The 26550-nt window shown below is 38.2% G+C and overlaps 1 protein-coding gene across 1 annotated transcript; it reads right to left on the reverse strand.

Moving 5' to 3' along the window:
• Window positions 1–831: 831 nt before the first annotated feature.
• Window positions 832–15656, reverse strand: LOC118479558. Its single transcript, XM_035974136.1, has 7 exons — window positions 14457–15656; window positions 13187–14345; window positions 8441–8508; window positions 5066–5579; window positions 4631–5008; window positions 1315–4546; window positions 832–904 (listed from the first exon to the last, which is right to left on the reverse strand). The coding sequence occupies exons 1-7, from the start codon at window positions 15654–15656 to the stop codon at window positions 832–834; spliced, it is 6624 nt and encodes a 2207-aa protein (XP_035830029.1).
• Between the last annotated feature and the right edge of the window lie 10894 nt (window positions 15657–26550).

The raw sequence follows: 26550 nt of genomic DNA on the forward strand, positions 1-26550 counted from the left end.
TATGTGTTGGACGATCCCATTCCCGATCAACCTGACGAGGAAGATGTAGAAGCCTACAATGATTGGGTTAAGTATACCGAGGACTCCATGCAAGCCTCTTGCCTCATGTTGGGAACAATGATTCCCGAGATTCAAAAGGACTTTGAACATCATGGAGCATACGACATGATTACCCAATTGAAGGAAATGTTCCTACAACAAGCAAGGGTAGAACGCTTCGAAACGGTTCGAGCGCTTCATGCATGTCGAATGGAGGAAACCCAATCAGTCTCATCTTACGTCCTTAAGATGAAAAGCCACATTGATCGCCTCGAGAGGCTCAATTGTCCTGTCTCTAAAGAGTTGGCTACGGATTTGATCCTCAACTCTTTAACAAAGAAATTTGAGAGCTTTGTTATGAACTATAACATGAACGGATGGGACAAGAGTATTGGTGAGCTTCATGCAATGCTCAAATCGGCCGAAGCAGGAATGGGTAAAAAGGCTTTACACGTTCTAACGATCAATGAGGTAGGCAAGAAAGGGCATCACCCCGACACCAAAGCAAATGTTGCCAAGGGAAAGGGACACGTCAAAGGGAAGGGAAAAAGAAAGGCAAAAGCAGAACCACCAAAACCAAAAGAGAAGAAGGCAAAAGTTGCCACAACCGATCCATGCTTTGAGTGTGGAGAGATAGGACATTGGAAAAGGAATTGTCCAACCTATCTCAAAGAGTTGAAAAACAAGAGGGATGCAGGGCAAACCTCAGGTACAATCTTTATGATACATATTGATCTAAATGTTATTGTTGGTCCCTGGTTGATCGGGATCTTCCTGTTAATGAATGTCACACTATGATTGTTGTGCGGAATTCAACAAATCATATACAGATACAGAGAGACATATGATTTCCATGTTCAACAGTCTGCAATTCAATAGAAATATATGACAAGATACAAGTTCCAGTTGATCACAGACTTCAGCTCTCTAGATTACAGACCGATTCAAAAGTCCTAAATGAGCTGACAGAACTTCTATTTATAGGCCAGTCAGAATAAGCTAAGTGCTGTTCGATCGGTTAGGCTAACCGATCGGTTGGGCCACCCGATCGAACAGCTGTTCGATCGGTTAGGCTGTTCGATCGGCTAGGCCAGCCGATCGGCTTACAAAGCAGCACTTTTACAATACAAACCCTGTATTCTGACGCCTTATACATTAAACTATACATCTTTAACAAAACAAAGACTTTAAGCTGACGGAAGCTACAGACGTTTATGTACTAACAGACTCCCCCTCGGATGTAGCTGTAGTCCCTTCCAGCAAAGTCTTGATTACCTCCTGTTGCGTCTTCTATCTCGTGCCTTTTGTTTTCTCTTTTCTTCTCGTTCAGCTAACATTTGTCTTCTTTTATGTCTTCCCTCCGTTATCCACCAATTTCTGTACACTGGATCTCCATCTCTTTTTCTGTCCCACTTAGGGATCTTGTTCTCTTCAGACTCTATGGGTGTCTGATCAGTAGGAGGTACAAATCCGAAATTTCGTCTTCCTCTTTCAGCAGCTTTTCTCTGAATTTCCTTGGATCTTAAACTTCTCTTGTACACCTTCAGAAACTCATCAACCTCTAGATCTCTCCATGAAGTTTTCCAGTTCTTACCAGAGTTGATTTCTTTAGCAAAACAGACATCAACTACACTCTGGTATTGTTGAGCAATGACTTTGTCTTTCTTGTCATAGATTATCTTGTTGACAAACAAGCAATCTATGTCTTTCTTTGAGCAATTTACCAGCCACATCGGGTCTAGAATACAAATCTTCCTAGCTTCACCAGTGTCTTTATCGTACAAAGAGATCACAGCTTCAGCAGTAGAAGGATTATAGAGCCATGCTTGAAATAAATCATAGAAATCCTGCTCAATAGCCCTTAAAGGCATGCTCTTCAAACACTTTGGCGGTTTGACATCAAGAGTAACGTCCTTCTCACCTTTAGCTGTATACTTCACAATTCTTTTAGGAAACTGTGGTTTCCAATCTGGATAATTGATCGTTGCTTGATACTTGATGTAATTCCACAGCTTCTGATCTCTCTGTTTTACTTCAGGACCGTAGTAGTGTTGTTTAATATTCTTTGTAACCACCAATTCATCTACGTCCCACCAAGGTAAGGTAGCAAGATCAGAAATGCACCTGAAGTATTGAACACCTTGCTCTCTTCGAATTGCATAAACATTCAAGTCTTCCAGATACCCCCAAGAAAGAATATCACCCCAAGATAAGTCTTTATCATGAGTAAAATACTGTAGGGCTCTAAGAGGCTTTCTTTCCTTTGGCATTGATCTGAACCATTTCTTTCTCTCTTCAGCAGAAATCTCTCTTGGAACTGGTTCAGGCATATCAGCAGATGCAACTCTTTCTTCAATTTTTCTTTTCAATAATTCTGCATTCATGTCTTCAAATAATTCTGTGAATGTAGGGAATGCCATGTCTTCACCTTCATAGTGAAAATCTATTCTTTCTTCTTCCGAATCTGAATCAGTCTCTATGGTCACATTATCATAAAATTCTGCTTCAAGTGGAAATTGTGGTTCAAAGTTTTTGATCGGAGACTCTGGGATTTCATCTTCGATATCAAATTTAAACTTCCCATCTTCTAACCCCAACTCCTCAAGCATTTCAGCTCTTGTTCTGATAATATCTACTTCTCCTTGATGATGTTCAGAAAGAGAAATAAAAGTAGATGTGAGTTGATGTACCTGATTACCAGATTGGTTTCCAGAAGATGACCCTTCACACTCTGCATCATCATTCTGTTCATTCACTTCATCATTCATGAGGTCATTTACTTTATCTTGAACAGATGGATCATTGATTAGCAAACCCGATGTGCCTTGATCATCATCATCATCATCAGGCTTATCATCATCATCGGATTTATCGTCTGCTTTATCATCTTTATCATCATCTTCATCTTCTTCTTCCCAAAAATCACTATCAGATTCTTCTTCCACTTCTCCTCTGGCTATCTTCCCTTGATACTTTAATTCATGAAATCTTAACAGCTTGGCAGATTCTTCTTCACTATAGGGCACTCTATAGGCATTTCCGACTAACACAAACTTGTCGGTAGAGTACTCCAGTAGTAATACTTCTTTAGCCTTTTTCTTTCTTTGTATGATTTGAACGTCTCTCAAAACATTCTCCGGAATAATAGGCTCTACAGACTCACCAACCATAATAAACTCTGGTTCATGAACTGCTACATTTTCTGCTTCCACCATTTCTTCATCATTTGCTGTAACATCTTGAGCATCCACCATTTCAATTTCTGGTTGAGAAGATGATCCACCTACAACTTCAACTTCTTCTGCTATGCCTTTCTTTTTCAGGTTAGCTTCTTCAGCAAGCTGTCTTTCTCTTTCTTTCCTTCTTTCATTTGCCTTGATAATGTCAACTTGATCAAAAGCTTCGTGGATGTTCACCTTCAGATGTGCTTCAATCACAGCCGTAAGCATTTCCAGTTGCTTATCTTTCATCACCTTATCTGCTCTCATAGCTTCCATCTCTAGCTTCATTGCATTCATTTCATTTGACGAAGCTTCATTCATCTCATTTAAGAGTTGATTCAAAGTCTGATTGGTATTCTGCAAGTCTTTGACTTTGGCGTTCAATGCAGCAATTTCATCAGTAAGTACGCTAATAAGTTCTGCATGATCTTTTATATCTTCTTTCATTTCATTCAATTTCTCATCTTTTGTAAGCACTGCATCCATTACATCTTCATGCCGTTTCTCCAACTCATCAATCATTTCTTTCAACTTTACTTGCACAGCTTCGTTTTCTTCCTTTTCCTTTTCCAAGGCTTTAACCTTTTCTTCCAATTCTTTCATCTTTTTATCATGAAATAGATCTGCTTCACTCTCTGGCATATCTTGAAAGAAATCTCCAGTAGCACCACCCAAGCTATCAAAATCTAAGTTGAAATAATCTGTCTTTCTTTGTGATGATTCTGGAATATCATGATGATCAGATGTTTGTTTAGCAGATTTGACTCCGGTGACCTCCACATAATCATCATAAGAAGTTTGTGTTTCTATTGGAATTTCTGTTAAAGAAACTTCTTTTGGTATTTCAACCACAGGACTAGTTTCTGCAGTGTCCTGTTTCTTCTTTCCTTCCTTCTCTATTTGTGAGGTAGCATTCTGTTTCTTTGCTCTAACTACTCTTGGAATATCACCGCTGCGAGTAGCTTTTCTTTTCTTTCTGTTTTTCTGGGAATCCTCAGGATTGTACGGTGAATCTTCATCTTCAGAATTCTTTCTTTTCTTTAACAGTCTTTTCTTCAGTTGTACCTTTCCTTTTCCCACTGTCTCTTTGACCAGTTCAGATTCAGATAAAGTCTCTTCAGAATCTTCATTACTGGAGTTCTTTTGATCTTGTGCTTGTTCAGCTTCTTCATGCTTTTTAAAATAGCTTTCCAAAGTCTCTTTTAAACCAACACCTTTATCAACCACCTCCCTCGGTTCTATGACAGGTTCATCAATTAGCTTTCTTTGAGGTTCTTCAGAAGACCCTGCAAAACAATCATTTAAAGCAAAATTAGTAACAATTTTCATAACATAATCTAAGAATCATATAGCTCCCCCTATCACTGTACCCTTTGCTGTTTCTTTAATTACAACCACAGGGGTCGACTTTGGTGTTCTCTTTCTCTTTCCATCTCTGATACACCACCATCTGGTTTTCTTTTCAATCATTTCACTCATCTTATTGTCTTCATTGTCTGAATCACTATTATCATGTCTCCATCTATCATTTTCAGGAGCTACGTATGCTTTATCCTTTAATGCACAGATCAACCTTTTTGTTTTAGCATTCTTCTCCTTTGTGATTCTCAGAATAGTAGTCTTATTCACTTCACCCATTGCCATAATATCATCATTATCCTTTGGCAAATCCTTAACTTTGTCATCCAAGATCATCATAATGAATCTTGGGTACATAATGTATTTGTCTTTCCCAGCTAAGCAATTTTCTTTTAAAAATTCAAAAATCACTTGTGAAATATTGTATTTCCTGTTCAGCACAATACTTACAACAATGTTCATTATGTAGTCAGACACCTCATCATAGGCTCCCTTTCTGTGAGATAGGGAATGCACCAAGCAATGCATTAAGTATCTGTATTGACTCGAGAAACTCCTTTTGAACATTTTTCCGTTGATGTGTGAAGAAAATCCCAATCTACACCATAGCCCTTTAGCAAGACGTTCTGACATGATCGTTGGATCATTGTCAGAATCTTGTAAATCAAGAACCCTTCTAATATCCTCTACTCCAATCACTACTTCCACATCAATATCCTTGTTGTTTTTATCTTTCTTCTTGACTACTGCATGAATTTTATTATCCTTTTCTTCAAACCTTGCAGTGTCCCAAAATCTTCTAACATGAGATTCATAAACTATTGTTGTATCAGACAATGCCTTAGCAATTCTGCTTTTTCTTAAACATTCAGCCATTTTTTCTGCTTCTGTTCCTTTTGTAGAGACCTCATCAATTGCAGATGGAACATTGTGTCCTTTGTGAGTGTCACTTCCTCGTCTCTGTGAAAATTTAAACATTAGATATAGAGACTTGAAACACTTGAAACATTTCGAGTGATAGAACAGTGAATCGAATGGCTTGTTCAATCGGTTAGGATTTGCTGTTCGATCGAATAGGAATGATGTGTTGAAAGAACCTTTGCTGTTCGATCGGCTGGTCTGATCGATCGAGTGGTCTACTCGATTGGCTAGCAAAATACTGTTCGATCGATTAGCAAAAGACTATGCAAGATATCTAAGGTCATCAAACAATGCTACTTGAACGGCCAGAACAATGCTATTCGATTGATCAGCAAGTTGCTATTCGATCGACTAACAAATCTCTGTTCGATCGGTTAGCAATGGGATATGCAAACGGTTAGCAAAATGCTGTTCGATCGACTAGCATAAAGCTGTTCGATCGGCTAGCAAAATGCTGTTCGATCGGCTAGCAAAATGCTGTTCGATCGGCTAGCAAAATGCTGTTCGATCGGCTAGCAAAAAGCTGTTCGATCGGCTAGCAAAATGCTGTTCGAACGACTAGCATTTTACTACTCGAAAGATTAACCAAGATAGTCATGCATATATGAGATAATGCAATGCTGTTCGATCGGCTAGACTAACCGATCGGCTAGCATTTGCTGTTCGATCGGCTAGACTAACCGATCGGCTAGCAAATGACTAAGCACAAACAACATACAACAGATTCACTCTAACACTTTAAACAATGGCAAAATATATCATGGCACACATTTCAAAGCAGAAAAACAAAAATTTAAACATTATTCATAAATGAAATCATGATGCTATTCGATCGGCTGGTCTAGCCGATCGGCTAGCACCATCTTCATCATGAAGAACATTCAAATAATCATGAAGAACAAACTAACAGATATCTCAAAATTGAACACAGATTATCATTCTTCCTGATATCGACATCAAAACCCTGTTTTCATTTTCTCTAAAAACAACCTAAAACCTGTTCAAATCTTCATCTAAAGTTCCGACTGACGTCACTTTCAATCTTAGATCTATCAAGATTAATTAAGATTTTGCAAAAATTAAACCGGTAATATTGTAGATCAGGCAATTCCGATCAAAACCCTATTCTTAGAATCATCTATCTCTATCTTAATCTATCCTAATCTTGATTTTTCTAACCGACTCAATGAAGAACATCAACAGTTAAGAACATGAGTGAAATCACTGATTCAAAGATTGAATGTCATACCTTTGCCATTTGTGATGATGAGTGAGCCAACAACACAAATTTGAAATGAAAAAGAGATCAAGAATCTTTAAGAACAATGAATCGAGTAGCAGTCTGTTCGAACGGAAATGGAAAGGTTTTCTAGAAGCCTTGACTGCCTATTTATAGGTATGACCTGATCGGTTGGCCTAACCGATCGGCTAGCCTAGCCGATCGGCTAGTCTGTTCGAACCAAAGAACATGACCTCTTTACTCGAATACCTTTTGACCCTTTTTCTGATTTTGAACCTTTTCAACATTTTGAACCTTTTCATATTTTATTAGTGAATGAGAAATCCATTTAAGTATCTAGGTCCAAGTTAATGACCCTAGAAACTTAATTCGTCTACCAAGTTCAACTTAATGAACTTGGTTGACCTGAAGCAAAACACACTGATTGTTTTTCAAAGATTTTTCTTGAAAAATTTACAAGTAACAAATTAATGAACTTGTATTTCAAAATTCTCTGTTTTTGATTAGCTCCCAACTCTCCTTTTCAGAACAAGATCAACTTTCTGCATTTGTATCAGACTGTGAATCTGATGATACGCTTTCTACCTTGGTTTGTCAAAAATAAAGTAGAAATGTAAAATATATTTTTGTATTTTCAATGCATGAAGTAGATCAAAATAAGACTGAAAAATTAACAGAAATGAAAATAAATCTTATTTACAAACCTCTTTGTGAGTTTGTGTAAGAGGATCATATCAGTTCATGAGACAAATCACTAGCACCGTTAAGCTTTTAATCGTTTTAAGTTCTAAACGATTCACCTCGATTGACGATATAGTTGTCCTCTTAAATTTTCACACAATTTTCAATTTATTCAGGATACGATTTAGATGTTTTTAGGAACTTAACTCAATTCATGTGTCCCACCTCTTGAATATACTCCCGTATCCAGAATCTCAATATTCAGTCTTACAGGCAAGAATTACTACAATGATGTCTGTACATAAGTTAGGGGTAAAATGCGAGAACTGAGGGATCTCAGGTCAGAACTTCCGTTCAGCAGAGAGATATCAGCTTCGACTTAGCAGTGTGTCCCCTTTAGAGGATCTTTTTAGCTACAACAGATGATTATCAATTTTATTGTCTAATCACTGAGGGCTAGAATGCTATGTTTCAAGCATTTACTGCAAAGCATTATCCAGGGACTAGGTCAGAACTACCGTTCAGCAGAAGTCCCGGAATAATACCCCAGACATCATAGAGTATTAACACCTAGTATATCAGAATACGAGACCTTTCAAACGAGATTTCAGGGGTTACCTATATATCCAAGTAGTGTTCCCCACAAATTTTGCAAGTTTGAAATTTTATGTTTATATCCCGAATAAATCTACTAAATGTACGAAAACCTATCGTCACATCATTAGTGAGACCGTTTATCACATTTGACATTACATTTCTTTAGCATGCTGTGATAGTCCACTGATGTACTATCATTTCCTCTTTTATCAACAAAACTCATTTTTGCTTTTTCAATGTTTTTGGTATTTTGAAAATTTTATCATGTTTTTGGCTTTTTGAATTTTTACTGTTTTTGTCTTTTCTAAAAAGATATATTTACAATATTTACAAATATTTCTATCTCCCCCTAAAGACCAAAACATGTAAAAAGACGACAAACCATTGCAGATAGTTTATCATCATCATCCACAGTGGTTTCTGCATCAACGCTAACAATTCCATCAACCACTGAAAAGAGCATCATACCATTTAATTTTAAAAGATATTTAAAACGATTTCTGTCAAAAGCTTTGGTATGCAGATCAGCTTTTTGCTCATCAGTGTGGATTTTCTCAATTCTAATCAACTTTTTCTCGAAGCAGTCGCGAATAAAGTGATGTCGAATTTCTATATGTTTTGTTTTAGCGTGATGTACCGGATTTTTTGTTATGTTAATTGCAGCCTCGTTATCAACAAAAATAGGAGTGTTAAGAAACTGCAAACCGTAATCGCGCATTTGTTGCTGTATCCACAGGATTTGAGAACAGCAGCTGCTTGCAGATACGTATTCTGCTTCACATGTTGATAGCGCAACAGATGTTTGTTTCTTGCACTGCCAGGTGACCAAGCGAGGTCCAAAGAACTGGCATCCTGCAGTTGTTGATTTCGCATTTTGTTTGCAGCATCCGAAATCCGAGTCGGAATACCCCTCGAGTGTGAAATCGCCTTTTCTAGGATACCATAACCCCAATGATGGAGTTCCTTTCAGGTAGCGTAGTATCCTTTTCACAATGATCAAGTGCGATGCTCTAGGGTTAGATTGAAATCTTGCTGCGAGGCATGTTGGGTACATAATGTCGGGCCGAGAAGCAGTTAGATACATCAAGGAACCAATCATGGATCGATATAGTCGTTCGTCTGCCTTGTCTCCGGTGAGATCTGGGTGAATCCCATGATTTGTTGCTAGTGGGGTTGCAGCAGATGAAGAGTCTAACATTCCGAATTTCTCTAGAATATCATGGACGTACTTCGTCTGGTGTATGAAAATTCCTTCAGGAAGTTGATCAACTTGTAATCCTAAAAAGAATTTCATTTCCCCCATTGACGACATTTCGAATTTCTGCTTCATCACTTGCTCAAAATCTTTGCACAAGTTTTCGTTGGTTGACCCGAAAATTATGTCATCCACATAAATCTGAACTATCAGCAAGTGACCATCAACAATCTTTGTGAAAAGAGTAGCATCAATTGTTCCCCGGATGAAGTTATTGGCTAGCAAGTGCTGAGACAAAGTCTCATACCAGGCTCTCGGGGCCTGGTGTAAGCCATATAAAGCTTTATCCAAAAGATACACTTTGTTTGGGTGATGTGGATCGACAAACCCCGGCGGCTGTCCCACATATACTTCCTCTTTCACTTTGCCATATAGAAAGGCCGACTTTACATCAAGCTGATACACTTTGAAATTTTTCCATGATGCAAATGCTAGAAAGATCCTGATGGCTTCAAGTCTTGCTACAGGAGCGTATACTTCTGTAAAATCAATTCCCTCCTGTTGACTGAAACCTTGAACGACGAGTCGAGCTTTGTTTCTGACTACTACTCCTCTGTCGTCCCTCTTACACTTAAACACCCATTTGGTATTTATTTTCCGATGACCCTCAGGTAGATCCACCAGCTTCCAAACTTTCAATTTTTCAAATTGATTCAATTCTTCCTGCATTGCGTTGACCCAGGAATCCTCAGTAAGTGCCTCTTTGTATGTGCGAGGTTCTATCTGCGAAATAAAACAACACAGTGAGAATTCATCTTGTAAAGACTTTACTGAAGAATAAAAACTTGAAAGGCCCTGATCAAGTTGACGTCTGGTGCGAACTCCTGATTGCAAATCTCCTATAATCTGTTCCTCTGGATGATATGAAAGAGTTCGAGGCATCACTTCATCTGGAACATCTACATTTCCTTCTAGATTTGTAACATTCTGTTCAGCATCCTGCTCACTAACTTGGTTTGTTTGTCTTAAAACCTGGATTTGCTCCCCCTCAAAGTCTGAATCACTATCATCAAACACTGGCATATTTTCAGCTTCTTGATTATCATTTACCACTGACTGATTACCAGGAGCAACTTCATCCTCATGATCACCAGTATTGCTAGGACCTGCTTCATTGTCATTTGATGTTTCACTAGATCTTCTCGTATATTCTGCTGGAAATTTGAGCGATGATTCATATTCTCGAAAAACATCCAGCTCATCAAAGAAATCTTCTTCCTCGTCAGATTCTTTTCTCATGTCAAACGATCCCCAAAGTCTATCATAGTTATAACGCCATGAATCACCAGGATTTTGAGGTGGCATAGTATAACCCTGACATTCAACATTTGCTGCTTCAATAATACGCTTTTCACTTGGAACAAAGACACGCCGTGTAGGACCTGAGTAACCAACAAAGATTCCTTCAAAGCTCTTTGTACCAAACTTCCCATTAGGCTCTATAACCGTACATGGTGACCCAAACGGCTCTAGATACTTTAGATTTGGTTTGCGTTTATTAATCAGCTCAAAACACGTCTTGTTGAATCTTTTCACAGTAAGAACTCTGTTGAGAGTATAGCATGCAGCAGAAACAGCTTCAGCCCAGAAATTGATTGGTAACTTGGAATCTGCAAGCATTGTTCTGGCTGTCTCGATTAGCGTCCGGTTCTTGCGTTCTGCAACTCCATTTTGCTGAGGAGTGTACGGAGCACTAAACTCATGCAGTATACCTCTTTCATCACAGTATTCCTCCATCTTACTGTTTTTGAACTCAGTACCATTGTCACTTCGAATTCTGCAAATCGGTCTCTGGTACAGATTCTCAATTTTCTTAAACAAAACCACCAAACTATCAAAGGTTTCGTCTTTCGTTTTCAAGAACATGACCCACGAAAATCTGGAGTAGTCATCAGTCACGACCAAACAGTAAGAATCTCCTGTCATACTTTTAACATTCACTGGACCGAACAAATCCATGTGAAGTCTTTCCAAAGGTCTCGAAACTGAATTGACTTGTTTTGTAGGGTGTGACTTTTTCTTCTGTTTACCTCTGACACAGCTTATGCACTCCCCTTCCAGATGAAAACCTTTAATATTCACTCCGGTGACCAAATCGTTATGCACTAAGTGATTCATTTTCCTTAGGTGAATATGCCCCATCTTTCTGTGCCATAACCTTGACTCCTTTTCCGTTGCTTTGGACACAAAACAATGAGCCTGACCCGTGGTTGTAGTAGCAATGCTCATGTCCAACACGTACAGATCGTTGACTCTTGGTGCCCTCATGATGATCCACTCTTCAGGTATCACAAATCCCGGTTTCAAGATTAAACATTCTTTGTTGGTGAAATAAGTAGTGTACATCCTGTCACAGATCTGGGAGATACTCAGCAGGTTGTTCTCCAGCTCAGCGATGTAGTTAACTCTCTCAAACGTGATAATACCATTTGATAATGTTCCTTCACCTATGATTCTGCCTCCTTGATTACCCGCAAAACCCACATAACCACCATTAATGTCATTCACATCATACAGCAATGCGGTCTTCCCTGTCATATGCCTTGAAGCTCCACTATCCATTATCCACCTGGATACAAGTTTTGGAAGATCCTGCACATAATCAAATCATCATTTAAACAACTTTCAAGAAAGATGCCGATTCATGCTTCGCAATCCAGGAAGCTCCGGCTATTCAAATTGTTTAGTCAAACATGGAGTCCACCCAGGCCTTATCAGCCTTAGGGACAACCGTGACCTTTGCAACTTGAATTTTGAAATTCTTTGAATCAAGAGGTGGAAAATTTGCATCATAATCAATTGTCATTGATTCTTCAGCATTTTTCACCTCAGGAATTGAGACCTTCTTCTCAATTTTTGTTACAACCTTTGGTTTCCACACTTGTTGAGTTTCAGCACCCCGCTTATAAAATTTATCTTGTTTAGGTACCAATTTCTTCACGGATTTAGATTTTTCTTTCAAATTGTTAGATTGAACAACTTTCTTCTCAACATACATCGGTGCTTTTCCCTTTTTGTCATCTTTTCTTTGTTGAACCTTCACAATTTCAGTCTTAGGTTTTACAACAGTACACTTTCGTGCAATATGACCCATTTGATTACATTTGAAACAAGTACGAGTATCAACTACTTGACTTGTGCCTTCAGACTGAATTTGTGAAGCTTTCTTCTCAAAAAATTCTTTGTTAGATTTTGAAAAAATTTTCTGTTCTTCCTCAGCAAGTGAACTTGAGCTGTTCACAAATGTTTTCTTTTTGACATACCTTCTATTTTGATCAAATCTTTTCTGATATGATTTACCCCCCTGATAACCACCTGACCAATTTCTGTTGTTATTGTTATAACCACGTGATGGATAGGCAGTTTTCCTGTTATGAACCTTTTCGACCTTTCGCGTGTTTACTGTTGACAACTCGACTTCAACCAATTTAAAAACTTTGGCCAATTTGTTCAGATTCACATTCTCTAATGGAAACTCGGAATCCGAAAACAACTTATCCGATCCTGACATCTTGTACATGACAAGATCAGATTCATCATGTAAGTTGCTTTTGGATTTCTGTTTCGGAATGTATTTGTCTAGAAAACAACCATCCTCCTCAGAAGTGTCACAATCTGGTTTGAGCACATTATCCACCACACTTTTCACCACATCATTTTCTTCTTCAATTTCCACCAAACTAGACTGCTTTTTCGTGTAGTTGTCTAAGATTGGTGGTGGAACTCTGTGAAACCCTACACCTTTTCCATCAGAAAACACATCCTTACCAGCTTTGTTTTTCCCTATGGGTTTAGGAACTATGTGCTGCAAAACAAAGCTAGCTGAGCTATAGCTGTTTAATTTTAACTGGATTCTTTCATTTTCGATTTCACTTTCTTGAACCTTCAGTTTTAATTTTGCTATCTCATCCAGTTGTTTGTTGATTGTTTCCTCTTTTATTATCAAAACAGCTCTTAAATGCTCGTTTTCCTTACTTGTTTTTCCATTTCTATCATCACTCTCTTTAACGACATTTTTCAATTTTTCAAATTTTTCAACAACATTTCTGCTTTCAAGAAGAATTTTGTCATGATCAGCTTTAATTTTCAGGTTTTCAGTTTTCAATTCTTTTATTTGATCAGCTGATTCTTTTGACTCTTTGTCACAATCAAGAATTTGACTTTCAAGTTTTCTAACATTATTGGTCAGTTTCTTGATTTTCTCCCCATTGAGGTATGTGACAGTTGTACAAAAGTTGCATTGTTTGTTACAACTTTTGCAATCAGCATTGCAATTGTTTTTGTTACCTGACACAGTTGATGACTTAGTTTGACTGACCTGTTTCTTTGACTCAGAATTAGGAGTAGAGTCTACCTCAAGTGCTTTGACAGCAAGCACTTTATCAGCCATTTCTCTCAAGTTTTCAGCTGTCATCTCCTGTGCAGTGTTGATCATCCCGGTGTCAATTTTCACAGGTTCTTCTATCTTCTCCTTTTCTCTTCTTTCTTTCTCTCTTTCTTCCTCGATCATTTTCGATGTTGGTGTACCCCACCATTTGTGTTGCCAGTACTCATCCTCTTCTTTATATTCTTGGATAATGGCTTCAATGTCTATCTTCTTGTAGTCGACAGCAATGTTACCATATTCATCCAAATAACACTCTCTATCTGGATCCCATCGGTTTGCACGTGTTGCTTCCTCATAAACACCTGAGAGTCGGATGATCTTTGCTTCAGCAACCATTTTTCGATATTCGTACTTTTGTTGTTCTGTACGATTATCCTTCCACTGAATTGGTTCATTATGACTCGCCATAAAAGCATAACCAATAGCATCATCTTCAGGTAACATTTCCTTACTCCAATCATATCCTTCATCATCGTAAATCACTGCCAAAGCTCTAGATTTTCCTTTGTTGTCTTCAGATTGCTTTATTCTTGGCGGTTCGGACTTATTCTGATGATAGATAGCTTTCTTGTAGTAGTCATCCTTGAATGGATTCTCAGATTCTTCAACATATGCATTTCTGCATTCTCGTTTGAAGTGGCCTTTCTGTTTGCACTTGAAACACTTCACCTTTGATTTATCAAATCCCAGCTTTGTTGAAGGACCACCGATTGTTTTTCTTCCCGTTATCTCCATAAAGCGTTGTGCACGTCGCACTGCACTCGCCATTGCCCATTGGATATCAATTAACTCCATCTCCTCGGGATCTATCTGATCATAGTCTTCTTTGGTCAGATTAGTATTCCCAATCTTTCCAGCAATCAGCCCCTCATATGATTCTAGCACAGATGCTAGAAACACCATCTGTTGCTTCACAGATTCTTCATCAAAGTTTTGTGCATTCTTCAGATCAACAGCAATATTACATGAGAACTTTGAATCTGAACGATTTGTCGAGGCAGTAGGAATAGAAGTAGACCCACTATGATATCCACTGTGACTTTCTTTGTTTGAGTTGCTTTGATTTTCTTTTGGAGCTGGAGATATGTTTTCGGCAGAAAATGCGGTTTTCGGTGATGAGGCTTTGGGCATCAAACTTTTGGGATAGTATAGTTCTGGATTTTGTTGATATGAATGATTGACTTTGTACGTTTTCTTCAATTCTAGCTCATGGCTTTCCAGTCGTTCAATCACTACATCTGGTTTTAGTTCTTCTGGCGGAATGGTGTTTTTCAACATCAAAGCATAGTACCTCCAGTCCATTTCATCTGGTAAAGAATCGAACAGTTTATCAACTATCTCCTCATCAGGATATTTAATATCATGACGTGCAAGTTCCAATTTAAGATGACCAAAACGTTCGATCATCTTGCAGACTGACTCATTTTTGAAACAACTGAACATATCAAATTCCTTTTTTAGTAGTTTAGTTTTGTTCTTTAAGATTTCTTTACTTCCCAGACATTTCTTTCCCAGTTTATCCCACAAATCTTTGGCGTTGGTGTAGCTGATTAGTGAAATAATATCTTCCCTGACAGATTGAAATAGTAGTGCTACACATTTCTGTTCAGCAACGAATAGATCAATTTCTTCATTGCTTCTCAATACTTCACCATTGTTTTTACCCGCAGCATACCCACTTTTCATGCTTTTCCAGCTGGGGAAAGCAAACGCCATCAGCCATTCTTCAAATTTTATTGCCCATCTTGTATAATCTTCAATAGCCATTAACTTTGGAGGACGATTAAAGGTTCCAAACGCGCTTTCTGATTCCCATGCTTCCTTCCTTTTCTCTTTGATTTGATTTGTGTTGGTATTGTTTGATGTAGAATCATCATTTTCTGGATTTCCTGATCCTCCTGAGCTTACAGTGAAACCATACATATCACTAAAAGGGTTTGTGAATATGTCATCCATTTTGAACGTTCCTGTAAAATCAGACAAACACTTAGAAAAATTTTGACTTCTTAAAAACACTTAACACTAACACTTGGATCGAACAGGGTATTCGATCGAGTAGTGTGTTCGATCGAGTAGCTTAGTCTATCGGTTAGACAAATGCTGTTCGATCGATCAGCTGTTCGATCGAACAGGAATCGAGTAAACTTCAAACTTCCTTTTAACAACAATGCAGTCCGATCGATCAGCTGTTCGATCAGATTACCAAGATGATGTCAGCAATAACTTCCAAAATATCTTTGAACGGTTATCTCTTTCAAATCGATGACATCAGCAAACGAATGAATATGCTAATCGATTCGACCAGCTGACATCAGCAAGTTCATGCAGTTTTTCATTGAAATTGTTCAATTTTAACACGAATTTGTTTGAATCTGATTATGAAACTTAGTAGGATTGTAAAATTTGAGATTCCGAACCGATTGATAGTAATTTTATCAAGTTTTATCCATTGAATCTGTTTTAATTTTGAGTTTTTCAAGTTTTATGATGAAAAAGATGAAGAACGGAGAGAAATATGAGAAAGATAAAGTAGATCTGCAAGTTTTCCGGTGAAAACTATATCAGAAACAAATTTCCGATGAAATTTGTTCTTCACAATGCAATCTTCGCTTGAATTCAGTTGAATTTCTCTTCAAATCTACAAGAATTTGACTGAAATCGATGAATTATGTCTTCTGGTATCTTCAATCAACATCCATAGCTCTGATACCACTTGTTGGTCCCTGGTTGATCGGGATCTTCCTGTTAATGAATGTCACACTATGATTGTTGTGCGGAATTCAACAAATCATATACAGATACAGAGAGACATATGATTTCCATGTTCAACAGTCTGCAATTCAATAGAAATATATGACAAGATACAAGTTCCAGTTGATCACAGACTTCAGCTCTCTAGATTACAGACCGATTCAAAAGTCCTAAATGAGCTGACAGAACTTCTATTTATAGGCCAGTCAGAATAAGCTAAGTGCTGTTCGATCGGTTAGGCTAACCGATCGGTTGGGCCACCCGATCGAACAGCTGTTCGATCGGTTAGGCTGTTCGATCGGCTAGGCCAGCCGATCGGCTTACAAAGCAGCACTTTTACAATACAAACCCTGTATTCTGACGCCTTATACATTAAACTATACATCTTTAACAAAACAAAGACTTTAAGCTGACGGAAGCTACAGACGTTTATGTACTAACAGTTATTTCTTCTAACACATGGGTATTAGATACCGGATGTGGAACTCATATTTGCAATTCGTTGCAGGGGTTCAAAAGAAATAAGCATTACAAGAAGGGAGATACTAGTCTCTTCATGGGCAATGGAGCGAAAGTTCAAGTTGAAGCCCAAGGAGACTATATTTTAAAACTTCCAAGTGGTTTGGAAATATGTTTAAAAAACGTTTTGTATGCTCCTAGTTTGACTAGGAACATTATTTCTGTTTCCTTTTTAAGACAATATGGATTTGATTTGAAGTTTGTGAACAATGAAATTTATGCTTTGATGAATGACATGTTCTACTTTAAAGCTACGCCTTCAAATGGTATTTATGAATTGGTTCATGATAATACATCATTTGATAATTCGATGTACCAAGCAAACACCAAGAAACTCAAAATGGATTTGAGTGAGACCTATCTTTGGCATTGTCGTCTTGGTCATATAAACAGAAATCGCATGCAAACACTTCAAAAGAATGGTCTTTTGGAAACAAATGAAATTAGTTCATTTGATATATGCGAATCTTGTTTACAAGGTAAAATGACCAAGAAACCTTTTAGTGGCACAAACCAAAGGGCAAAAGATTTATTAGGCATCATACATTCAGATGTATGTGGTCCTTTTAAGCCAATGACTAGGAATGGTGAAAGATACTTCGTAACTTTTACCGACGACTTTAGTCGTTATGGTTATGGTTATGTGTACTTGCTAAGACACAAAGATGAAGTTTTCGAAATGTTCAAAGTCTTCCAAAACGAAGTAGAGAATCAACTCACCAAGACAATCAAAGTTCTTCGTTCCGATAGAAGAGGTGAATACCTTAGTGATGCTTTTCAAGATCATCTTAGGAGTTGTGGGATTATCTCACAACTTACTCCACCAGGAACACCACAACATAATGGTGTGTCTGAAAGGAGGAATCGAACTTTATTGGATATGATTCGATCTATGATGGCTAGAAGCACATTGCCTCTATCATTTTGGGGTTACGCTTTGCTCTCCGCGGCTCGTATATTAAATATGGCCCCAACCAAGAAAGTGGATAAGACACCTTTTGAAATATGGCATGGAACAGTTCCATCATTATCATATTTGAAGGTATGGGGTTGTGATGCTTATGTGAAGCAATACACCCCAAATAAGTTAGAAGTACGATCCATTAAGTGAATCTTCGTAGGATATCCTAAAGATGATATAGGATATTATTTCTACAATCCAACAGAGCAAAAGGTATTTGTTGCTCGAAAGGGTAAGTTCTTGGAGGATAAGTTCCTTATGGAAGGAACTAATAGAACAGTGGAACTTGATGAGGATCAAGAACCACAACCCGATACACGTTTGGTTGATACTAGCACTCAACAAGAGGTTGTTGAAAATGATCAAATGGTTAATCAACATACACAAAACGTTCACAGATCTGGTAGAATTAGTAATCCACCTGAAAGATATGGATTTTTCATGGATGGATGCTATGTGGTAGATTCAGATGAACCAACCACATACCATGATGCAATGTCAAAATCTGATTGCGACAAATGGCTTGAAGCCATGAACGTAGAGATGCAATCCATGTATGACAACCAAGTTTGGGAATTGGTTGTGCCACCTCTTAACTCCAAAGTAGTTGGAAGTAAGTGGGTTTTCAAGAAGAAAACAGATATGCATGGTAACTTGGATACTTATAAAGCGAGACTTGTAGCAAAAGGCTTCACTCAAACTCAAGGGGTTGATTATGATGAGACCTTCTCGCCAGTGGTGATGCTAAAGTCGATTAGGATATTATTTGCCATAGCTGCATATTATGACTATGAGATTTGGCAAATGGATGTCAAAACGGCTTTCCTCAATGGATATCTTGATGAAGATGTCTATATGGTTCAGCCTGAAGGTTTTGTCGATCCAAAACATCCTAACAAAGTGTGCAAGTTAAAGAAATCAATCTATGGATTGAAACAAGCATCGAGAAGTTGGAATCACCGTTTTGATGAAGAGATTAGGAATTTTGGGTTCATCAAGAACGGCGATGAAGCTTGTGTGTATAAGAAAGCTAGTGGGAGCACCGTCACTTTCTTAGTATTGTATGTCGATGACATTCTACTATTTGGAAATGACATTCCAACCATGGAAGGTGTAAAAGCCTGGGTTGGAAGATGTTTTTCCATTAAAGATCTTGGAGAAGCTGCCTATATTTTGGGAATAAAAATCTATAGGGATAGATCAAGGCGCTTGATAGGTTTAAACCAAAGTGCATGTCACACCCCCAAAATCCACACGCGGAGTATCACCGCTTGGGAGCGTGACATGACCAGGATCAAGCCATCAATCATATTGAACATAGCATAATATAAATTAAGATAGTTCGTAAAACTCAATTCAATACAATTGATGTTCTAAACCAAACATAGTATCAATAGCGGAAGCATAATTATGAAAACCCAAAGTAAAGTTATAAGTTCAATTATCGTTTACGATCCGTATCCCACAACGACCTGCTCCCCCCTGTGCAAGCTCCATAATGTACCTAAGGTCCTGCAAGGCATGCAGCAGATAATCAACAACTAGTTGAGCGAGTTCACAGAAAATAAGTTCGTAATAGTAATGAGTATGTTCATCTAGTTGGGGGCTTCCCATGTATGTATGTACTAATGGTGGGGGGTTTCCCATGCTTATATATGTTACTAGTGGGGGATTCCCACGTTTATCTTTACTAATGGGGGCTTCCCAATATGGTACTTACTAGACTATTTGCAACCATGTGTTCTTCTTAAACCGAGAACAGGAATACGTACTAGGTCATGTAGGATTTACGTGAGTGCCCTTCCCTGAGGACAGTGGTACGTGTGGGGTTTACGTAGGATTTACGTAAGTGTCCTTCCGACCTGGAAGACAGTAGTGGGTATTAGGTTACGTAGGATTTACGTAAGTGTCCTCCCGACCCGGGAGACAATGGTAGATACTAGTTTACGTAGGTTTTACGTAAGTGTCCTGACTATCCTGAGGACGATGGTCTATAGTCTAGTGATTGCGTAAGTACGAGTAATCATTCCATATCAAACATTCCAACCCAATTCCCAACCCGAGAATCCCATGCCTTGGCTGTGTGAACTCACCTTGGTTTGCTCGGCAGATACACAAAAAGGGTTTCTTGAACTATGAGTGGTCAACCACGTCCTAACAGGGTTACCACACAAGTCAGGGTTTGACTTCAAGTAATGCACGTATTAAATCATAGCAAACACGTATTGCACGTTAACAGTCAAGAGCACAACATAGTCATACTTGTGCGTTCTAAAATATAAGCCCAATTGTACTCGGCCCAAAACAATCCAATATTCTTCTCGGCCCAAAAAGATTAAACAGTCCAATAAAGATCAGATAACAATTTCCAAGTATTCGGCCCAAACAGTTGGGCTTGTAACAGTAAAGGTCCAATAGCAACATAGTCAGTCTCGAGTCGAGACTATCGGTCTCGAGTTATGCTGGTGTCGAGATCTCGAGTCGCAACGAATGAGATCTCGAGTCGCAACAGGGGTGTTCTCGAGTCGCAACAGAGCGGGTCTCGGTTTGTCATGGTCCAGTCGAGACTGTTCGGTCTCAAGTCGCAACTGGACTCGCAATGCCGGTCTCGGGTTATCATGCTTAGGTCAAGATCACACGGTCTCGACTCGCAACCGTGCCGAGACTATCAAATTGTAACAGATTTCCTGATTTCATGCAGATCGGTTACACTCAATTAATCAGTTTCCTTTTTACACTTATCAATTAACAAGTTTCCAACTAATCAGTTTGCATAATATCGATCAAACAGTGAAATCAAACATCTAATCCATATGAATCCTTATGAACATATTTATCAATTCTTATGAACATGTAGCCGAGACTATCAACATACCTCGATTCACTTAGCACATAAACAAGTTACAATCCGAATCTTATAACATAACAACTGATTACATCTAGCTTCAACCGATTCATATGAACACGTATGGCCGATTCAAATCATACAGATTACATATATCAAGAACAATCCGATTAGCATGAACATGAGTAATAATACATGTGAAACATAACATTAATCAAGCATGAACACAACCATAAACACATTAACCGATCATATCATCATGTATAAACAACCAACCATAAACACTAACCGGATTAGAGAGTGATCCGATACAAGGTATGATCTTCGAGAGGGAGAAATTCTTGGCTGCCTTCGGTTCCGAGCCGAGAGAGAGAGAGGTGTTTTGTGTGTGTGTGTTCTTGATTGCAAAGTTGTGAAACTAAAACCCTAAAGGTGTGGGTGAACATGTATACGTATGGAAAAGGATGTGGGCCGAAACCCCACATGGGCCACCTAGTGGTCTCGAGTCGGACATGTGTGTGTGTGGGCCGAAGAATGTTTTATGAAAACAACTAAGTGTTCGGTCCAAGCAACTTATACACGTTCACATGAAATCACATAACACGTAACACGTATCATTTATTCACTCAATATAATTCACGTAATCACAAATAGTTCAACAGTTACACGTAATGTAAGAGACGGTAAAGTACAAGTTGTCGCAGTGCATACATTGACAAGGTCTTGAAAAGGTTCAAGATGGAGAACTCTAAGAAAGGTTTGGTACCTATTCAAAAGGGGACAATATTGAATGTAACTCAATGTCCAAGCTCAAAGGATGAGCAAGAAAGAATGAAAGGAATCCCATATGCGTCTGCTATAGGATCCATAATGTATGCAATGATATGTACTAGACCGGACGTGTCATGCGCTTTAACATTACAAGTAGATACCAGCAAAATCCAGGTAACAGTCATTGGATGGCTGTTAAGAGCATATTGAAATACCTTAGAAGGACTAAGGATATGTTTCTAATTTATGGATCTGGTGAAGAGGAACTCGTTGTAAAAGGTTACACGGATGCGAGTTTCCAAACTGATCGAGATGGTTCACGATCTCAATCTGGGTACGTCTTCATTTTGAATGGAGCTGCAGTCTCTTGGAAGAGCTCGAAGCAGGATGTTGTAGCATTGTCCACTACAGAATCAGAATACATCGTCGCCTCATTGGCAGCACAAGAAGCTGTGTGGTTAAAGAAGTTCATTGCCGACCTAGGGGTAGTCCCTACCATTCAAGACCCCCTAGAGATCTTTTGTGATAACGAGGGTGCGATTGCTCAAATCAAGGAACCTCGTCCACATCAAAAGACAAGGCACATTGAGCGGAGATTCAACTACATAAGGGATGAAGTTGAAAAGGGAAAGATATGCATTCGCAAAGTTCACACCGATCAAAACATTGCGGATCCACTCACGAAGCTCCTTGAACGGCCAAAACATGAGGGTCATACTTGTGCCTTAGGACTTCGATATTCTAGTGATTGGATTTGATCTATTTTGTATTTGGATATTGGAACAATTGTCATTTTAACTCTTTTATGGTATTTTGAGTTATGTTCCATTTTAGCATGTTTAAATCCATGAATAAATTAATTATTCTAAATGTCCGTAGTCGATCATACTTGTGGGAACAAATATGAATGTAAGACTATTATGAACTTGGATTGGTGGATATTCATTAGGTATGAATATAGAGCAAAGTGTTGCTGCCAAAGTTCATAGATATTTGTGGGATACAAATATTGGACTGACCCGCTCTCAAATGTTACTGCATGGAATCATTTATGATTGATCATAAGTAAATTTGAGCAAAGGAGAATATCATAGTATCCTCTGACCTGAGATACATATTGCGTCTTGATATTCACCAAATATTATGCCTTGACTTAGTTCTTCGCTGTCTGTAATAAGATAGTACATAAGACTAAGCTCAGGTATGGTACGAGGTGATTGTGAGAGACGTATGTAGTCAAGAAGGGATTTGTTCCTCTTATTCGTTGAGAGTAAGATGTCTAAGGCCTGCTTAAGTTAAATCAACAGAGAATGATCACACTGTGTCTCTGGATTTGACATGACATCTGTAACGAAAGGATAAATGATAGATTCACCTAAATCATGTTCAAGTAAGGGACTTGAAGGAGATGATGTTATTGAATGGCACTTCGTCATACGTATTAGGGGTAGTAAACCGTTGTTAGGCGTCATTTACTGCTTGCATCAATCTTTTATGTATCTTGTGCAAGTGGGAGATTGTTGGACTCTATATGCCCAAGACACATATTAAATTGATGTGGCTAGTACGTTATGATCCAACTCGGGTCATACCCAATAACAAGCTAGACAAACACCTATAATATTTGTTTATGATATGATCAAACAAATGAATATTAACACTTACAATATTTAGAAATCGGTTTTCTAAATAAATTGCACTTGACAAGCTAGTAAATTATATGGATAATTTATTTTGAGAGAGTATTTTGTTTTGTTATTTAATGGGTTAAATGACTTAATAAAAGTTGTATAAGTCTTAAAACATGTGATGTTATAATTCTATAAAAGTTATAAAATTATATAAGACTTAAAATGCTATTATAAGAAAATTATTGAGTTTTTTTATAAAAATAAAAGCTAGGCCGTTTTCCCCATGGGAACTCACAAAAGTTTTTTGGTCCAATCATAATACATGCATTTTGCATGTCTAGATGATGCTTGATTGGCCAATTTGGGTGGCAACTCTCTCTCTCTCATCCTTTTAAGTAAAGGGTGTTGCAAGACTTGTTACTAGAAATTTTTTTTACAAGTTTTTTCAAGTTGCAAGAACTCTCAAAACTCCTCAAAATTTTCGCCCAAGAGTGTCAAGAGGGATTTTCAAGTGAGTTTTCAAGTGTAGAAATCCTAGCAATCTTAAGGTGTTTGTTGGAAGCTTGGGGGTATACTAGCTTGAGGCTTTCTCGTTTGGAAGCTACCATTCAAGAATCATCATCATCTTCCATCTCCTTGCTCTAAGAAAGGTTGATTTCTCAAACACCCTATGGTTGCATTTTGATAGCATGCATGTCATATATGGATCCGATTTTGGGTTTTTGCAATTAAAATGGTTTTAAATCTTGCGAAGTAACATGTTTTAAATCCTTATTTCCGCTGCGTTTTCATTTTATTCGGATAAAATTACTTTGATAAACATGTGAAAAACCCAACATTTCGTTCGATCAAGGGGCAATGCCCTTTCACCCAATCAAAGGCCAAAGGCCATTTTCAGTAACCACCACATTTTTGACAAGTGTACGGGCGAGATCGTGGCACGATATTCGATAAACGATCCTAACGGTTATGCTTTTCCTATAAATACCCCCCCCCCCCTGTTGCCAAAAACCCACACAATCTGATCAAGAGCTCTAAGTTGGAACCTTTGTTTCATACCTGAGCCATTTTGATCTAGATTAGCATTCGGGGACCCTCCGTAAGTATTCTTTCGCTCTTTTATTCGCTTTTCGAGTCCGAAAGTCAACGTTTTGTTGACTTTCTGCATTGACCAGCCTATGGTCAACACGAAGTTCATGGAACTTCATAACGTGAGCGTGATCACGATGGTTATAGTCCGTAGTGACTATACCTACTGATTACCACGTTATCTAGGCTCAGTGACGAGTCGTAGTTTCGGCCAAAATGTGCATTCTTGCATATTTTGTAACCAAACTACTCGTGAGTATCAAAACCATTTGTTTTGATACCAAACCTGTTTTCTAAACTTAGTTAAGCATGTTTTAACATGCTTAGCTCGTCACTTTTAGTTTAGTGCTTATATAGGGTCGTAAGGTAAGCGATCTAAACCATCGCTTATACTTTCGAACTCGACCCATTTGGTCGATCATTAGGATCCGACCAAACACATTAGGTGACCATAGCTATAACCTTCCGAGGTTATACCTTGTGGTCGCGATGTTAGGCGTTCCGAACGCGTTCTACGCGAACGACGCGTTAGGGTAGCATAAGCTACCTAAACGGGTCGTGATGCACCGTAAGCACTTAGGTTAAGTTTCATTTTAGTATGTAGGCTTTGTTAAACCATATTACACGAGTCTCCATACTCGTTTGGTTTACGAACCCGCATACTATCCGATCCTTCCGATTTGGTCCGGTATATTAACATAGCTACCTATTAGGTGCCGTTTGATATCCCGTGATCTTTAGCATTATCTGGTTATTATACAAGAACTCCAAAGCAATCTTAGGTGAGTACATTGAACCCCTCTTTTACTGTTTTCCAAACTGTTTTGGGGTGAAACACATGTGCCTATCTGTTACTTTCATGCTTTCCTGTTTTCACATCACATACTTGCTATGTTCGATAGTACATATATAGTACATGATTTCATTGTGTTTATGCTATGTATGCCCATTGTGTGCGTACTTAGTACATCGCTTTACATTTTATGCTATGTATGCCCATTGTGTGCGTACTTAGTACATCGCTTTACATTTCATGCTATGTATGCCCATTGTGTGCGTACTTAGTACATCGCTTTACATTACATGCTATGTATGCCCATTGTGTGCGTACTTAGTACATCGTTTTACATTACATGCTATGTATGCCCATTGTGTGCGTACTTAGTACATTGCTTTACATTACATGCTATGTATGCCCATTGTGTGCGTACTTAGTACATTGTTTTACATTGCATTTCTGTTGCATATGCTCATCCAGCATATGAACACATTATGCTACATTTTGAACCGTTGTGACCATTTGACTATGTGAACCGTCTAAACCCGTTTGATTATATGAACCGTTTGTAACCATTGAACCGTGTGAACCAGTTGTATCCGTTGACATGATTTACATTTGACAATAGATATTTGACTATACATAAACATTTCTACCGTTGTTAAACATTTCATCTTAATGGTTTGGTTTGAGTAAGTGATTAAGTAACGAGGCGTTTGTAATATGATACAAGCATGGTGGATACGCCGCTGGTACTTCCTATATATGAGTGTTTGTATGGTATTACATATCGTAGCGTTATTTGAATCATTTCAATTTGAGACATATGACATTTTATACAAATAACACACTTTTCATGAGACATTGTTTTACAAACTCATTTTACATGGTTATCCATTTAACCATACAGTGTTCTCTTATTTATACATATCATCTGATCTTATTGTTTTTCAAATGATTTACAAGACAAAGCAAATTACAAGGTTCATGACTAAACATTTTCTCAAACATAAGTCATGAATCCCGTTTTCACAAAACCAATGTATCTCACAGGCATTTTTATGCTGACGTACCTACTTTCACATGTGTTTTCAGGAGATGATGCATAGGACTTATCAAGACATACTTAGGCGGACCTGTGCCTTAGTGACTTAAAACGAGACAAGAACTAGTTAATTCATGTTATGTACTCTTTGGTTCTTGTTTAAACAATGTATACTTTCATATTTGATCAATAAAACGAAACTTCAATTGCCATGTATTTGAAACAATTGATTCTGTTACAACACTCCCCGACGTTTCCGCCACGTTCTTTATGTTCTACGTGGTCGGGGTGTGACAGAAAAGTTGGTATCAGAGCCAATGGTTATAGGGAATTAGGTTATTAGTAATGCTTGACCTAGTGTATAACCTTCCTAGGACCCTAACGCGAGTTCACTTGCGTTTAGTCATAAAACAATACCGTCACCTATCCTTAGGCGACGACCACAACAAGAACATAAATT

Source organism: Helianthus annuus, chromosome 6 (genome assembly GCF_002127325.2).
Source record: "Helianthus annuus cultivar XRQ/B chromosome 6, HanXRQr2.0-SUNRISE, whole genome shotgun sequence".
Taxonomy (NCBI): domain Eukaryota; kingdom Viridiplantae; phylum Streptophyta; class Magnoliopsida; order Asterales; family Asteraceae; genus Helianthus; species Helianthus annuus.

What these genes read in the sequence shown, in the direction of transcription:
- LOC118479558 (XM_035974136.1), bottom strand. Translation starts at nt 15,656, where the DNA reads ATGGATGACATATTCACAAACCCTTTTAGTGATATGTATGGTTTCACT. An exon ending in AAAACTGAAGGTTCAAGAAA is followed by an intron (nt 8,509 to 13,186) that starts GTGAAATCGAAA and finishes TGCTCTTTTCAG; the next exon opens with TGGTTGATGGAATTGTTAGC. An exon ending in AATTAAAGAAACAGCAAAGG is followed by an intron (nt 4,547 to 4,630) that starts GTACAGTGATAG and finishes ATTGTTTTGCAG; the next exon opens with GGTCTTCTGAAGAACCTCAA.